At 42.8% G+C, this 18386-nt stretch overlaps 1 protein-coding gene across 1 annotated transcript in view; it reads left to right on the forward strand.

Moving 5' to 3' along the window:
* Positions 1 to 4724: 4724 nt before the first annotated feature.
* The window catches only part of LOC115191622 (TBC1 domain family member 2A), a 49230-nt gene continuing 35568 nt past the window's right edge, over positions 4725 to 18386 (forward strand). The window contains exons 1-9 of the mRNA XM_029749409.1: positions 4725 to 4842; positions 5205 to 5534; positions 8393 to 8559; positions 9023 to 9153; positions 9428 to 9639; positions 9877 to 10245; positions 10627 to 10737; positions 12463 to 12634; positions 12893 to 13439. Of these exons, the coding sequence (XP_029605269.1) occupies positions 4792 to 4842; positions 5205 to 5534; positions 8393 to 8559; positions 9023 to 9153; positions 9428 to 9639; positions 9877 to 10245; positions 10627 to 10737; positions 12463 to 12634; positions 12893 to 13439 (2090 nt within the window). The 5' untranslated portion in view covers positions 4725 to 4791. The remainder of the gene's footprint in view (positions 4843 to 5204; positions 5535 to 8392; positions 8560 to 9022; positions 9154 to 9427; positions 9640 to 9876; positions 10246 to 10626; positions 10738 to 12462; positions 12635 to 12892; positions 13440 to 18386) is intronic.

Here is an 18386-nt window from a genome sequence, read left to right on the forward strand (position 1 = left end):
AACGACGCTTATGACATTTGTTTTAACTACCTAACGTTACCTAGCTAGCTAGCTAAAGCTAGATATGCAAATTGGTGACACAATAATGTTTGGCTTGTATATAATGTTTTGGTCTCGCAATTATCTTCAGTGTACTCCAGCACAAATAAATAGGACTGTATGTTCTTATGTAAAACAAATCTTCTTGGAAAAAGGAATCATCAGAAGCAGCCATTGTAGCTTATTATTTAGCAGTCTCAGATAGACAGTGCACTGTAACATAGTTCCCACGAACCTGTAAACTAGTACTGCCCTAGTTTTGAAAATCCTGCCTTTGAGTGTGGGAACAAGGAAGTATGGCTTCCATCAGGCTGTAGTCTTTACAAAGCCAGGGGAAATGATTCAACCTAGATATCCTACAATATCCTGGCAGCTAGGAACATTGTTGAGACAAGTCCAAAGGCCCTATTGAACAAGGATAACCATATCTACTCCCGTGATTGCGTGATGGTGCAATCTGCAAAACACAAAGGACACAATAATTGTAAAAGGGGTGCTTCAGCCCTACACCCCTACTTCCTGCGGCTATGCTCATAAGTATGTAGGGAGACTGGAAAAACACCCCAAATAGTGTCTAGCAGTGAAGTTTCCCTTTAAATGACCTGGTATGTTGGTGCATTGATCAGTTATACAGTTTAAAGGGAAAGGGAAAGAAAAGCTGTTTTTTTTAGGTTTTCCCCAAAGTCGACCTTTAAATAATAAAATCAATAAATATACTGCTCAAAAAAATAAAGGGAACACTTAAACAAAACAATGTAACTCCAAGTCAATCACACTTCTGTGAAATCAAACTGTCCACTTAGGAAGCAACACTGATTGACAATACATTTCACATGCTGTTGTGCAAATGGAATAGACAACAGGTGGAAATTATAGGCAATAAGCAAGACACCCCCAATAAAGGAGTGGTTCAGCAGGTGGTGACTACAGACCACTTCTCAGTTCCTATGCTTCCTGGCTGATGTTTTGGTCACTTTTGAATGCTGGCGGTGCTTTCACTCTAGTGGTAGCATGAGACGGAGTCAACAACCCACACAAGTGGTTCAGGTAGTGCAGCTCATCCAGGATGGCACATCAATGCGAGCTGTGGCAAGAAGGTTTGCTGTGTCTGTCAGCGTAGTGTCCAGAGCATGGAGGCGCTACCAGGAGACAGGCCAGTACATCAGGAGACGTGGAGGAGGCCGTAGGAGGGCAACAACCCAGCAGCAGGACCGCTACCTCCGCCTTTGTGCAAGGAGGAGCAGGAGGAGCACTGCCAGAGCCCTGCAAAATGACCTCCAGCAGGCCACAAATGTGCATGTGTCTGCTCAAACGGTCAGAAACAGACTCCATGAGGGTGGTATGAGGGCCCGACGTCCACAGGTGGGGGTTGTGCTTACAGCCCAACACCGTGCAGGAGGTTTGGCATTTGCCAGAGAACACCAAGATTGGCAAATTCGCCACTGGCGCCCTGTGCTCTTCACAGATGAAAGCAGGTTCACACTGAGCACATGTGACAGACGTGACAGTCTGGAGACGCCGTGGAGAACGTTCTGTTGCCTGCAACATCCTCCAGCATGACCGGTTTGGCGGTGGGTCAGTCATGTTGTGGGGTGGCATTTCTTTGGGGGGCCGCACAGCCCTCCATGTGCTCGCCAGAGGTAGCCTGACTGCCATTAGGTACCGAGATGAGATCCTCAGACTCCTTGTGAGACCATATGCTGGTGCAGTTGGCCCTGGGTTCCTCCTAATGCAAGACAATGCTAGACCTCATGTGGCTGGAGTGTGTCAGCAGTTCCTGCAAGAGGAAGGCATTGATGCTATGGACTGGCCCGCCCGTTCCCCAGACCTGAATCCAATTGAGCACATCTGGGACATCATGTCTCACTCCATCCAACAACGCCACGTTGCACCACAGACTGTCCAGGAGTTGGCGGATGCTTTAGTCCAGGTCTGGGAGGAGATCCCTCAGGAGACCATCCGCCACCTCATCAGGAGCATGCCCAGGCGTTGTAGGGAGCTCATACAGGCACGTGGAGGCCACACACACTACTGAGCCTCATTTTGACTTGTTTTAAGGACATTACATCAAAGTTGGATCAGCCTGTAGTGTGGTTTTCCACTTTAATTTTGAGTGTGACTCCAAATCCAGACCTCCATGGGTTGATAAATTGGATTTCCATTGATTATTTTTGTGTGATTTTGTTGTCAGCACATTCAACTATGTAAAGAAAAAAGTATTTAATAAGATTATTTCTTTCATTCAGACCTAGGATGTGTTGTTTAAGTGTTCCCTTTATTTTTTTGAGCAGTGTATATACAAATAAATGGCGAGAGGGAGTAGGCAATCTGCTGGCTTGAAGCTGAATGTCATAATCGTGTTTGTAGGTGGCAGGGAAGTCAGGCGCAGGAGAAACTAACTTGGTTAAACTGGAGTATTTTAATAAACACAAAACAAACTCCAAAACCAAAGTACACAAATAACATGGGTAAAAATAACCCGTCGCACACCGATTCAAAAATACACGCGTACATAACACACAAACAATCACCGACAAGGACATGAGGGAAAACAGAGGGTTAAATACACAACATGTAATTCATGGGATTGGAACCAGGTGTGTAGGAAGACGACAAAACCAATGGAAAATGAAAAACTGATCAATGACGGCTAGAAGACCGGTGACGTCGACCGCCGAGCACCACCCGAGCAAGGAGGGGCATCGACTTTGGCAGAAGTCGTGACCCTGAAAAAGCGTTTTGCTTCTCACTTGCAGCTGTAGTGGCTGGCCTGTGTGAGGAAAAGGAGCACTGCTGCCGCGTGACAAAGCGGCCTATGGCGGCTGCCCTGTGAGTGAGACCGATGGGAAAAGCATATCTAGCTAGGTTTCTGGATTGGTCATGAGCAGTCTTTTTCTCGCCTTTTCTCTTTGGGTTCAGGTTGATTTAGATTCAAGAACCGAGGATGTTTGTTTCTGTCGAAATTTTCTGAAAATGTTGTCCCTGCTACCAGGACAGTTTAACTGCAAGCAAGTATCATGGCGGCGGAGAAAATGGCTGACGTTTTATGTTCTCCTAACCGAAATTGAAATTACTCTTTCATTTCAAGTGTTTTTATTTCAGGCAACAATAACTCTCAAAAGTTAGTTCAGAGCCAACCTCCCCGGGGGCTCTGATCTCCCAGGGGGCTCCGATCTCCCAGGGGGCCCCCGAACTCCAAGGGGGCCCCCCAAAACAAGTTTTAATTTCACATGTTTTTAGTTCAGGCAACAATAACTCTCACCAGTTAGTTCAGAGAATTTGTGTCCCTGACCTCCCCAGGGCACGTGCTCTGCATGCCCGTTCGGTAATCTGGCACTGAGTACCAGGACATTGTAGCCAAAAACCTGGTTGCCTCTGCTTGGAGGCTGTCACTTGGCCACAAGTGCATCTTCCAGCAAGACAATAACCTCAAGCACTAATCAAAATCCACAAATAAATGGTTCATTAACCACAAAATCAACATGTTGCAATCGCCGTCTCAGTCTATGGACTTGAACCCTATTGAAAACGTGTGGTTTGAATTGAAGAGGGCACTCCATAAGCACATATGAAGGATATCAAGGATCTGTAAAATTCTGAATGGAAGAATGTCTAAGATCCATCCCAACGTGTTTTCCAATCTCATAAAACATTTTAGAAAAATTGTGTCATCCTCACAAGGGGAGGGTGCTAGAATATTGAAAACAGGGGTGCCAATAATGTTTACTCCTATATTTTTTTCTTCTTTACTTGCTAAACAAAATCTATTTGTCACGACTACTACCGTAGGTAGCTCCCCCTCCTGTTCGGGTGGCGCTCGGCGGTCGTCGTCGCCGGCCTACTAGCTGCCACTGATTTCCTTTTCCCCCTTTTTGTTGATTGTGTGCACCTGTTTTTGGTTTGGGCTGATTAGCTGGGCTATTTTAGCCAGGAGGCCCGCCTGCTCTGTGTGCGGGATTGTTTGGTACTGTATTGCTTGTGTATGCACGCTCATTTGTATTTTTGAAGTGCGAGTGAGTAGTTTGCGCCGACCTGTTTTTGTCCCATGTGTTTGGGCACGTTGGTTTTGGTGTGCGCTCTAGTTCGCTGTTGGGGCGGCTTGTGTTTTGCCGTTGTGTGTTAAATAAATAACACTACCCTGCATTCTCTGCCTCCTGCTCCTGACTCTGCACCCACTATGCCCTAGCGTTACACTCTTCCTCTGAGCAATTGTATTAGTATAAAATAATATATTGTCCCCTTTTTTTGCATACAATATGAATAAATCATAAACTTGTATTATTTATTGTCTGAAGTTTTTTTATGCTCATCTTTATCAAGGGTGACAATAGTTATGGAACACACTGTATGTGCGTCAGATGCAGTAGTATGCTGGCTTTGTTCACATTTGGGGTCAACTTGGTTTCCCCCCAGAAGTATGAGAAGATTTTTCACTGTCTAGTGCCAAAAATTATTGAGAAAGTATTTTACTTTATTTAATTAACCCTACTAGAAATGTACTTTTCACAGTAACAACATATTGGTAGTAGGCATATGGCAGTGGTGGAATGGTGTATATATAGTAGCAACGTTTAGATTTGTACATGTGCACTACAGTTTCGTAACCTAAAACTCTGGATGCAACCTTTTAAAAATAACCTCACACCCTGTAGCTTCTTACAAGAGACTTGACTAGGAAGAGTTTCCATACACGAAGACTTCAGTTGGACTCCACTAGCAGTTTAAAAAAGGTTTTGGTAACCTTTGTCAAGTATGATACTGTATGTTTATCTGTGGAAGTGTTCATTTGTCTTCTTTGATCAAGTGAGTAGTAATGTATAAATTCTAACAAATTTGTACATTCCCTTATGTATTTTTCTGTGTTTAATTGAAGTTACTATTGAAAAGTTTCCTTCAGATCTAGGCACCTTTTGTGCATAGGGGCAGCTTAAACTTGAACAAATCTATGAAACTTGAACATTGATTGGACATCGGTGCCATTGTGCCGTTATTTTATTGTGTTACTTTTTAAAATGTATTTAAATGTATTACTTTAGTTTATTTAGTAAATATTGTCTTAACTCTTACTTTTCTTAAGGGCTTTGTAAGTAAGCATTTATTTATTTCACGGTAAGGTTGTATTCCGCTCATGTGACAAATAACATTTGATTTGATTTGCGGTGGAGAAAGCAGGCAGAGATGGAATGAATGACATTGCCTTTCGAAACAAAGACGGGGACAGTTTTCCCACTGAGCCCAGAAAGCAGAGCCCAGTGGTATCTGCTGCTGCCACATTATGCGGGTATCTGGACAAGCTGAGCGGGCCACTGAAGGTCTGGAGGTCCCTCTGGTTCATATACGAGGAGAAGGAGTGTCAGCTGGTCTACTACAAGTGTGCCCAGGATATGAATCCACTGGGATGGATTGACCTGTCCAACGCCATACTGGGAGACCTACCGCAGGCAGACCAGGGGACCTTCTACATTCAAACACCTGAGCGCACCTTCACCCTCAAGGTAAACTTGCCCAAGCGCAACATGTGCTTTCAGAAAGTATTCATATATGACAATAGGAAAATTAAAAATAACTTACTCATGATCTACAGCAATCCTTTAAGTGGACCACAAAAAATATGAAATACTTAGGATGCTTAATAAGTTACAACAAACAAATATATAAATATAACTTTATTCCATTACTCAACAATATGAAAGCAGATCTAATTAAATGGAATAATCTTCCAATAAATCGTACAGATAGAATTAACCTCTTTAGAAGGGCCTGGCTGCCCAAGTTTTTGTAATCATCTCTCTCTCACTCTACCGAATCTGCTGTCTCGATGTCAAGGGTGTCGTAGGGTAAAGACCAAGACGCAGCGGGAAAATATATACTCATCTTATTTTTATTAGGTGAAGAAGGGAAACACAAACGTATACAAAAACACAAACGAACTGGACAGTCTCGTCAGGCACACAGCTAAACAAGCACAATCTCCCACAAACTAACAGGTGAAAACAGGCGACCTAAGTATGACACTCAATCAGCAACAACGATGTACAGCTGTTCCTGATTGAGAGCCACACCAGGCCAACACAGAAATACAACACTAGACCAGCCCCCTAGAAATACAAAACAAGAACATACCCAACAACCCGGAATACCTAAATCAAACACCCCATCTTACATAAATACATATCTCATAAACCCCGATCCACTTAAATCAAATACCCATTCTACATAGATACACCACTAAACCCAGAAACACTCTACACAAAATAACCCTCTATATAAACACATAACCAAAAACATGTACAACAAATACCCTCTGCCACGTCCTGACCAAACTACAATAACAAATAGGCCCTTTACTGGTCAGGACGTGACACTCAACCTGAATGCTCTGCTATGAAAAGCCAACTGACATTTACACCTTAGGTACTGACCTGTTGCACCCTCTACAACCACTGGGATTATATTTGACCCTGCTGGTCATTTATGAACATTTTGAAGTGTCACGGGCAGATAAATAACAGGAGGGATGAGTCAGGCGCAGGAGACTGAGGTCCGTTGAACAAAAACGTATTTAATACTGCCAAGGGGCAAAATCCAAATACAAGGCAGGGTGCACAAAAGATAAACAATGAGAACAGCTCCACTCTCAAAGTCAGACGGGGCGCAGCCCGGCAACCCTAATGCCTATACAACACGTAGCAAAAATAAACTACGTACATAAATTCTACCCCTACCACACGTAACATAACACAATCCAGCACGAATCCTAACTAAGCACAGACAAACTAAATACCCCACCACTAATGACAAACAAGAAACAGGTGCAACCTAAAACAGACATAACTAACAGACACTGAAACATAGATCGGTGGCAGCTAGTAGGCCGGCGACGACGACTGCCGAGCACCGCCCGACCGGGGAGAGGCGCCACCTTCTGTGGACGTTGTGCCATGAAGAGCAATCTGGCCTTAATGAACATGTACTCGTATAAAAATAAAAAATAGATGTTTTTGTGGTTTTACTTTAGTGCCTTATTGCAAACAGGATGCATGTTTTAGAATATTTGTATTCTGTACAGGCTTCCTTCTTTTCACTTTGCCATTTAGGTTGGTATTGTGTAGTAACTACAATGTTGTTGATCCATCCTCTGTTTTAAAGTTACCATTGGCCTCATGGTGATATCCCTGAGCGTTTTCTTCCTCTACGGCAACTGAGTTTGGAAGGGTGCCTGTATCTTTGTGTGTATTGATGCACTACTGGGTATGTTGATACACTATCCAAAGTGTAATGCATAACTTCATCATGTTCAAAGGGATATTCAATGTCTGCGTTTTTTTTTGTTTTACCCATGGCCTTCTTTGCGAGGCATTAGAAAACATCCCTGGTCTTTGTGGTTGAATCTGTGTTTGAAATCCACTGCTCGACTGAGGGACCTTACAGATAATTCTATGTGGTACAGAGATGAGGTAGTCATAAAAAAAAATGTTAAACACTATTATTGTACACAGAGTGAATCCATGCATCTTTTTATGTGACTTGTTAAGCACATTTGTTAAGCACATTTTTTACATTTTGAATTAGTTTGTAAACATTTCTAAAAACATAATTCCACTTTGACATTATGGGGTATTGTGTGTATTTCCAGCAATACGGTGCATTAAAACTAAAAGCAAACATTTTTGTGAACGGTTTAATGTTGATTACAAAGAAATAACGACACAACAGGCTTTTGCACATTTCAATATATAGTGACATATAGACATACATAGAAATAAATAAGGAGTGTGCAAAGTCTGATGAAGTGCAGCTCAGCAGTCCCATGAAGTAGGTCTGGCAGAGTACAGTGTACAGTAAGTAGGGTTGTGGTTATGGCTGTTGGTGCTGTTGGTGCTGAAATCTTAGACGAGTAGTGTTTCATCTGTGGGAAAGAGGGAAGTGCCTCGAAGATGTCTAAGGTCACAGCTGTCTACATATGTACAACCAATGACAAGAAGAAAGTGGACACACCCACAACCTTCCTACCACCTTTCTATGAAATGCATAATTCAATGTCCTGACCAAGTTTAATGCAAATCACCCACAGCAGGACAAAGGAGTTAAATTTGCACCTTACATAGGCATCATTCCCCCAACCTCTTTAAAGTATACATTTTTCAATAGATTCTATACAGACACTGCAAAGAAGTATGCTCTGAAACAATAAAGAGAATCAAAGGACCTCAACTCCGTTAAACCTAATGCTGTATTAGGCAGACATCCTGTGGTATACAGTTTTGTGGTTATTTGTGTTTTTTTCTCACTCCAAATGTGCTTAGAAAAGTTATTTATTTGAAAGTAAAATGTTGCCCTGAGGTCCTTTCAGGCTGTGAATTGCGAGTCTATGATATACTGGCTGAAGCAGCTCCAGTTGAAGAGGTGGCATCATGGGAATATTTCTGGAAAGCTGGGAATGGTCACCAGTCACCATGCACTACGACGATACACCACGCTGAGTGACGTCCTCCTCAGACACACTCCGACAGGAATTCAGTCAGTATACACAAATATGAACCCTTTTCATACATCTGCAAACACACACACATATTAAACAGAATTGGTCTTGGTTCACTCTAGAAATTTGACATAGCTTTTTAGATTGGGAGGAAATATCAGAATGTTGTATTTTATTAAGATCCCCATTAGCTGTTGCTAATGCAGCAGGGATCCACACAAAACATAAAACATGGCATAATACAGAACATTAATAGACTAGAACAGCTCATGGACAGAACTACATAAAAGTAATGATATCTACTCATTGATTCTTGAAGAATATAACTTAGAAATACCTCATGAGCAAAGTACAACTGTTTTACCCTATCATAAACCAAAATATTAGCTTGCTTTACTGTCATTTGAGTCTTTGTAAATAAATGTATAGTTTAAATGTTTTACATAAACAGAGTTAGTGTGTGCTTATTTACTGTATGTTTATGTCCATCTGTGGTTTTAGTAAGGAAAACTTACTCCGGAGCCGCTCCTCCCAGGAGCTCAGCCACAGCCTCAGCTGGGAGGAACTCTGGGACCCATTCCTGCCACTCAAAGACATCCAGGCCCATCCATATTTTGACCAGGACAAATCCCGTAGGTCTCTCCTAGAACACCTGATCCACCTTTTTGGATTTTCACGGATATGAAAGGGCTGGATAGTTTAAAGCAATATGACAGAGGCTTCATTGAGCACAAGACTGAGTAATGGCCGTTTTGCTGCCATCAATCCAGTCCTTTTAGACCTGTGAATGCTGAGTGGTTGGTGCCTGTGGGAAAGATTGTCACTATTATATAACCACCAATGCCACCTTTGTAATTAACAGTGACTTTTTAAATGAATTGAAAACCATTTTTTCTCTTTGCACAGCTCCAAAAACAAATATTGAGCCCTCTGGGCCAGCAACACAGTGGGTCCAGGAGATAGAGGCACCAAAGAAACGCCAGAGCTCCCTAAGCAGTGAGGGCTCCTCTTCTACCCCCACAGACAAGACCTCTAGTCCACAGCAGGAAGAGCCTGCAGACACCGCCCATCTTCAACAGGAAGTGCTCAGTCTGGCAGGCCAGGTCAAGGCCCAGAAGGTGAGGTCTGGAATAACATAACGACTCAGTCCTGGAATATTTCTGTATCAGTAAAAAAAGCTAAACTCGAAATCGAAAGTGTCTATATAGCCCTATATTTCTCTGAGGTCCATGTCAAACATTTTACACAAGATCATGTTAATTAGACAACTATGGACACATTGTACTATAGCGACCACCTGCTGGGTGTCACGTCTAAGCCTGTCCCTGTAATCTCTGATGTCACTTACTTTTTAGGATCTAGTATCCCTGTTGCAGAAGGCCCTAGAGTTGGCCCAGCAGGAGAAATTGACTCCTGCAGTAGAGTCCCTGAGGTCGGAGTGTGAATGGAAGAGTTCCAACTCACAACCATGGAATCAAGGCGAGTGCAACACAGATCATTCGTATGGCCTGCAGGTTGCGCCACTGCTGCGGCACGACTGTGTGGCTGAATCTCAGGATCACCTCCGGCTACTGGCTGAGAGGAACCAGGCTGAGAGAGAGTTGGTCCTCCATCTGTCCCAACAAGTGGCTGAGAGTTTGGCCGACCCCCAGCGAAGCCTCGTCCGCGGTTGGACTGTCCTTGAAACGCAGGAGCAGCTGAGACAGGAGATTAGGAATCTTAAGGTGGGGAAGGTTTCAATGGCTTAGTGGACTAGCGAGCTAGAGCATGGGGCTGTAAGTTTAGTTGAAGGCTTCCACTTAAATGACCAGTATCGGGAGGATCAAGATGGACATCACTTAGTAGAATGAAGCCCGTATTCAATCAAACCTGCCGTTGCAACGTTTATGCAGCATCAAAGAACTATTGCAAGCACACACACACACTCACTAACTCACATTCTGGAAGATGGAGGGGAGTCTCTGCTGTTTTTTCAGTTGTGAAATAGTTCCTACAACAATAACAGTATATCAAACAATAATTCAGGAGCAACCTCTGTAAACTTGAAATACACTTTATAAATGTACTGAAGGCATTAAGTTAAAATGCTCTCTCCCCTCCCCAAGGACAACATTGAGGCCTACAAGACTCAGAATACTTACTTGAACGCAGAGATCTACAAGCTAACCAAAGTATGGAGGCAGAGTACAGAACAAGAGAAGTGCTTGATGATAAAGGTACCTGCTGCTGCATGACATTTACAAGACCTGACTTTGATGTTGCATTGTAGATTGTGTAGTATTATTTTGTGGCTTTTATTGAGGCACTTTGCTTTTACTGGTATTTCCAGCATGATTCACTAGGTTTGCTGCAGGTAGAAAATCCAAAGAAATGTTCTTTATTTGATGCAAGCCATTTCCAATCAATCAATTAATCAATGTCTGGTTGTGTGTGTCTTTGGTGGGGGATCACCTAAAAGCGAATTTATACTTGATCCGGAATTGTGGTCCGAGGCTAAATTGAGCTCGGTACCACATTGCTGTGTGCCTCCCAAATTTTGTAACAATCCTGAGGGCTTTGTATAGCTCCGCATTGACATGATTGATTGACGGTAGGTCCTGTATAAACACACACTCTTCCTTTTTAACAGCTCTGCTCAGAAGCTCTGTGCTGCTCCGTGAAGCGCAAGAGGTATGAATGTCCTGACTGCTGCAAAGACTGTATCACAGTAAATGCTGCACAGCCAATGCAGACATCAGCTTGACCCTGCAGCGTCTTTAAGCCAGGGGAGGTGTAGGCAGAGACGGAAGAGGAAGCGATTAGACCAGACCCAGCTGCTATTGCATTGTCGTCACTAGTTACCACAGCCACAAAGTCATAAACCCTGCCTATTTCTACAATTTCTCTTCTTAAAATCTGATTATATACCTAACCCTAACCACACTGCTAACCTTATGCCTTAACCTTAAATTATGACCAAACATTTTTGTTTTCATGAATATATACAATATTGCCAATTTTGACTTTGCGGCTGTGGTAACTAGTGGAAAACCCTATTGCACCGGTGTCTATGGGAGACAAACCCAGTTAAGTAGACTGGAACTTTGCCTGGGGACCAGACGGTGAATTTCTAAATACTTACTCTGCCAATTGTCAATGGTGTTGGTCCTTCAGCTGCTCGTCATTTGAGAAAAAATATCCGCAGGAAAGTAATTGTTTACCCAACTTTTTACATCACCGTACTGAAGTTGACATTTCACCTGACACATGCGCAAAACTATGTAAACACCTGCAAGACTTTGGTTAGTATGCATGGTTCGCATGTATACTAACATGTACCTTCAGTAATGAGCAAAGCACATATTGATTGCCACACACATAGACCTGCGTTTTGAAGTTGGTTTAATAATAATTTCCTGGGGATATTTTGTCTCAAGTTTCTACCAACACCACGGACAACCGGCAAAGTTTACATTTTATTTTATTCAACATTCGTGACAGACAAGAAACGTTTAGGATTTTTCTATGTAAATGTGTGTGGCGTCGTCTACATAATTTGAAGCGGAACTGGCATTTTTTTTCCAATGGTAAACAGCCTGAGTGAACTTCATTTATCTTTGGTGTAGGTCTGCTAATCATAATCGCACTAAGCGTATTTGGCATTGAATACTATGTGTAGATCAGTGATTCTACCCCCCCCCCCCCCCCCACCAAACACACACGCACAACCAGACATTGATTGATTGAATCCTAGGATTTTCTACATGCAGCAAACCTAGTGGATCTCGCTGGAAATAATGGTAAAAGCATTGTCTCAAAAGAATCCCCAAAAGCATGGCTTTTTTTGAGACATTAAGTACTGTATGAATTTGTAGTATGCTTAATTCCAGATGAGTAGCAGTGTACCTTGTAAATTGTTACATTCCTTCTTCCTCTTGTGCTTTTGTATGTGTATGTGTCAGTGTGCCCATCTGGAGGCCAAGGTGTTCCGGATGGAGAGCAGGTCTTTGACAGTCCTCTTCAAGCTACAGGACAGCAGAGATTTGGAGAGACACAGGGAAGCCATAAAGACCCTGATCACAGACACTCTTCGGGAGGGCGGGAGGGACATTCTGGAACTGAACCCTGTCAGGTGTGGGTGTGTGTGTGTGTGTGTGTGTGTGTGTGTGTGTGTGTGTGTGTGTGTGTGTGTGTGTGTGTGTGTGTGTGTGTGTGTGTGTGTGTGTGTGTAGCATTAATTGAAACATTTTCAGGTAAGTTAACCTCACTAAGGGTGTTCATTGTAATCACACTTATGATTCCTATTATTTCTTGTGAGTACTTGTTGGGAAAGTTACAGTAAGTGATGCTAATCATGAGAAAGACAAAGAACTTCCTAGCAGAGTTAATGAGCTGTCGTCATTTGTGTGTTGTGTAGGGAATATGATGAGTATGGGTTCAGAATCTCCACTGACATCCAAAGGGATGATATGAAGCTGCTGGCCAAACTGCAAGCATTAGGGATTCGTTCCCACGATCCCCCACAACAAAAGAAGGACGGGGAAGAGGAGGGGGACAGCGAGCGTCTTTGGGGCCGCTGGGCACAGCACTTTGATGGCAGACGATCAGACAAGGCGGTGGCCTCTCAGAAGCTGAAGGGGCTTCTGAGAAAGGGCGTGCCGCACCACTACAGGCGCCGTGTGTGGCGCTGGATAGTGTGGAGCCGCACCCAGTTCCTGAGAGAGCGCCACCCCCACTGGTACCAACAGATATGCCTTAGGAGCCAGGTTGCGTCGGCCCACCGGGTCTCGCGGCAGATCTGGTTGGACCTGGAGACCACTCTGAGGGGGAACCGCCACTTCTCCTTCCCCGCAAAGCATGCCGTCCGGCAGCTACACCGTATCCTCCTGGCCTTTTCTTGTCATAACCCGTCTGTCGGCTACTGCCAGGGCCTCAACAGGTACATTCACAGACTTTAAAAAAAATACCTATTTTATTTGTTGATATCTTCTGTAATACAGAAAATATATAGAAACCTTCCATTGTTTAACTAAGTTTAGTGGAGTAAAACATTTATTTGGTTTGTAATATTTGTAAAACAATTGTACACTTCAGTACTGTGTCAGTAACTATACTAAACAAAAATATAAACGCAACATGCAGCAATCTCAAAGATTTTACTGAGTCCCATATGAGGAAATCTGTCAATTGAAATAAATTCATTAGGCTTAATCTATGGATTTCACATAACTGGGAAGACAGATATGCATCTGTTGGTCACAGAAGACTTTAAAAAAAATGGGCCTAAGAATGGGCCTCAGGATCTCGTCACGGTACTTTTGTGCATTCAAATTGCCATTGATAAAATGCAATTGTGTTTGTTGTCCGTAGCTCTATGGGACCGGCGGACGAATTCGTCCCACCTACGTAACAGCTAGTTGAATCCTGTGGCGCGATTTTCAAAACGTTTGAAATGCTATTACTTCAATTTCTCAAACATATGACTATTTTACAGCTATTTAAAGACAAGACTCTCGTTAATCTAACCACACTGTCCGATTTCAAAAAGGCTTTACAACGAAAGCAAAACATTAGATTATGTCAGCAGAGTACCCAGCCAGAAATAATCAGACACCCATTTTTCAAGCTAGCATATAATGTCACAAAATCCCAGAAGACAGCTAAATGCAGCACTAACCTTTGATGATCTTCATCAGATGACACACCTAGGACATTATGTTATACAATACATGCATGTCTGTTCAATCAAGTTCATATTTATATCAAAAACCAGCTTTTTACATTAGCATGTGACGTTCAGAAAAAGCATACCCCCCGCAAACTTCCGGGGAATTTACTAACAATTTACTAAATTACTCACGATAAACGTTCACAAAAAGCATAACAATTATTTTAAGAATTATAGATACATTACTCCTCTATGCACTCGATATGTACATAGCCCAGCCATCAGGGGCTAGCTATTTAGACACCCACCCAGTTTAGCCTTCTGACGAAGAACAGGAAAGGTAAGACCATTTTTCTTATAGGAAATGTGATTACATAAGAAAAATGGTCTTACCTTTCCTGTTCTTCGTCAGAATGCACTCCCAAGACTTCTACTTCAATAACAAATGTAGGTTTGGTCCCAAATAATCCATAGTTATGTTCCATCAGCAACGTTTTGTTCGTGCGTTCTAGACACTATCAGAATGGTAAATCACGGTCGTGCGCATAGCGTATAACGTGACAAAAAAATTCTAAATATTCCATTACCGTACTTCGAAGCATGTCAACCGCTGTTTAAAATCTATTTTTATGCCATTATTCTCGTAAAAAAGCGATAATATTCCGACCGGGAATCTGCAATTAGCTAAACAGCCGAAGGAAAATACTGCACGGGGTCGAATCGGGCACGCGCCTAATTCCATTGTCCTCTGATGGACCACTTGGAAAAGGCGATAATGTGTTTCAGCCTGAGGCTGCCTCGTCATCGTTCATGTTTTTCCCGGGCTCTGAGAGCCTATTGGAGCCGTAGGAATTGTCACGTTACAGCTAAGATCCTGACTCTTCAATAAACAGAAGCAAGAACAACAACACCTTGTCAGACAGGGTACTTCCTGCATGAAACCTTCTCAGGTTTTTGCCTGCCATAGGAGTTCTGTTATACTCACAGACACCATTCAAACAGTTTTAGAAACTTTAGGGTGTTTTCTATCCATATATAATAAGTATATGCATATTCTAGTTACTGGGTAGGATTAGTAACCAGATTAAATCGGGTACGTTTTTTATCCGGCCGTGTAAATACTGCCCCCTGCCCATACCATAATCCCACCGCCACCATAGGGCACTCTGTTCACAACGTTGACATCAGCAAACTGCTTGCCCACACAACGCCATACACATGGTCTCCAGTTGAGGCCGGTTGGATGTATCAAATCAAATCACATTTTTTTGGTCACATACACATGGTTAACAAATGTTAATGCGAGTGTAGCGAAATGCTTGTGCTTCTAGGTCCGACCATGCAGTAATATCTAACAAGTAATCTAACAGTTTCACAACAACTACCTTTTACACACAAGTGTAAAGTAATGAATAAGAATATGTACATATAAATACATGGATGAGCGATGGCCGAATGGCATAGGCAAGATGCAGTAGATGGTATAGAGTACAGTATATACATATGAGATGAGTAATGTAGGGTATGTAAACATTATATAAAGTCGCATTGTTTAAAGTGTTTAGTGATACATTTATTACATCATTTTTTTTATTATTAAAGTGGCTAGAGATTTGAGTCAGTATGTTGGCAGCAGCCACTCAATGTTAGTGATGGTTGTTTAACAGTCTGATGGCCTTGAGATAGAAGCTCTTTTTCAGTCTCTCGGTCCCAGCTTTGATGCACCTGTACTGACCTCGCCTTCTGGATGATAGCGGGGTGAACAGGCAATGGCTCGGGTGGTTGTTGTCCTTGATGATCTTTTTGGCCTTCCTGTGACATCGGGTGGTGTAGGTGTCCTGGAGGGCAGGTAGTTTGCCCCAGGTGATGCGTTGTGCAGACCTCACCACCCTCTGGAGAGCCTTACGGTTGTGGGCGGAACAGTTGCCGTACCAGGCAGTGATACAGCCCGACAGGATGCTCTCGATTGTGCATCTGTAAAAGTTTGTGAGTGTTTTTGGTGACAAGCCAAATTTCTTCAGCCTCCTGAGGTTGAAGAGGCGCTGTTGTGCCTTCTTCACCACGCTGTCTGTGGGGGTGGACCATTTCAGTTTGTCCGTGATGTACACGCCAAGGAACATAAAACTTTCCACCTTCTCCACTACTGTCCCGTCGATGTGGAAAGGGGGGTGCCAAATTCTCTAAAATTTGTTGAAGATGGCTTATGGTAGAGAAATTAACATTCAATTCTCTGTCAATAGCATTGGTGGACACTCCTGCAGTCAACATGCCAATTGCACTCTCCCTCAAAACTTGAGACATCTGTGAGATTATGTTGTGTGACAAAACTGCACATTTTAGTGGCCTTTTATTGTCCCCAGCACAAGGTGCACCTGTGTAATGGTCATGCTGTTTAATCATCTTCTTGATATGCCACACATGTCAGGTGGATAGATTACCTTGGCAAAGGAGAAATGCTCACTAACAGGGATGTAAACAAATGTCTGCACAACATTTTAGAGAAATACATTTTTGTGTATAAGGAACATTTCTGGAATCTTTAATTTCAGCTCATGAAACATGGGACCAACACTTTACATGTTGCGTTTATTATAGATTCACAGCGCCTTTGGAATGTATTCAGACCACTTGACTTAAAGTTAAAGCCTTATTCTAAAATGTATTAAAACATTTTTTTTCAGCAATCTACACACAATACCCGATAATGACAAAGCCAAAACAGGTTTTTAGAAATGTTAAAAAACAGATACCTTATTTACATAAGTATTCAGGCCCTTTGTTATGAGGTCAGGTATATCCTGTTTCAATTGATCATCCTTGAGATGTTTCTACAACTTGATTGGAGTCCACCTGTGGTAAATTCAATTGATTGGTCATAATTTGGAAAGGCACACACCTGTCTATATAAGGTCCCACAGTTGACATGAGGACGAAGGAATTGTCCGTAGAGCTCCAAGACAGGATTGTGTCAAGGCACAGATCTGGGGAAGGGTACCAAAACATTTCTGCAGCATTGGAGGTCCCCAAGAACACAGTGGCCTCCATCATTCTTAAATGGAAGAAGTTTGGAACCACCAAGTCTCTTTTCTGGAGCCGTCTGCCTGGTCAAACTGAGCAATCGGGGGAGAAGGGCCTTGGTCAGGGAGGGACCAAGAACCCGATGATCACTCTAACAGAGCTCCAGCATTCCTCTGTGGAGATGGGAGAACCTTCCAGAAAGACAACCATCTCTGCAGCACTCCACAAATCAGGCCTTTATAGTAGAGTGGCCACACTGAAGCCACACCTCAGTAAAAGGCACATGACAGCCCGCTTGGAGTTTGCCAAAAGGCACCTAAAGATATCAGACCATGAAAAACAAGATTCTCTGGTCTGATGAAACCAAGATTGAACACTTTGTCCTGAATGCGAAACGTCACATCTGGAGGAAACCTGGCACCATCCCTATGGTGAAGCATGGTGGGGGCATCATGCTGTGGGGATGTTTTTCAGTGGCAGGGACTGGGAGACTACTCAGGATCCAGGAAAATATGAACAGAGCAAAGTACAGAGATATCCTTGATGAAAACCAGCTCCAGAGTGCTCAGGACCTCGGACTGGGGCGAAGGTTCATCTTCCAACAGGACAACAACCCTAAGCACACAGCCAAGACAAAGTAAGAGTGGCTTCGGGACAAGTTTCTGAATGTCCTTGAGTGGCCCAGCCAGAGCCCGGGTTTGAACCCGATTGAACATCTCTGGAGAGACCTGAAAATAGCTGTTTAGCGACGCTCCCCATTAAACCTGAGAACTTGAGATGATCTGCAGAGAAGAATGGGAGAAACTCCCCAAATCAGGTGTGCAAAGCTTGTAGTGTCATACCCAAGAAGACTCGAGGCTGTAATGACTGCCAAAGGAGCTTCAACAAAGTACTGAGTAAAGGGTCTGAATACTTATGTAAATGTGATATTTCAGTTTTTCATTTGTAATAAATTAGCAAAAATGTATATAAACCTGTTTTTGCTTTGTCATTATGGGGTATTGTGTGTAAATTGATGAGGGGGGGAACGATTTAATTCACTTTAGAATAAGGCTGTAACGTAACAAAATGTGGAAAAAGTCAAGGGGTCTGAATGCTTTCCAAATCCATTGTATTATAAAAATCTGCTTAAAGAAAATATGCGCATTTTCCCATCAGTTGTGTGTTTCGACCAAACGGACTTGTTGCGGATATAACTCA

This window comes from Salmo trutta, chromosome 4 (assembly GCF_901001165.1).
Source record: "Salmo trutta chromosome 4, fSalTru1.1, whole genome shotgun sequence".
Classification (NCBI taxonomy): domain Eukaryota; kingdom Metazoa; phylum Chordata; class Actinopteri; order Salmoniformes; family Salmonidae; genus Salmo; species Salmo trutta.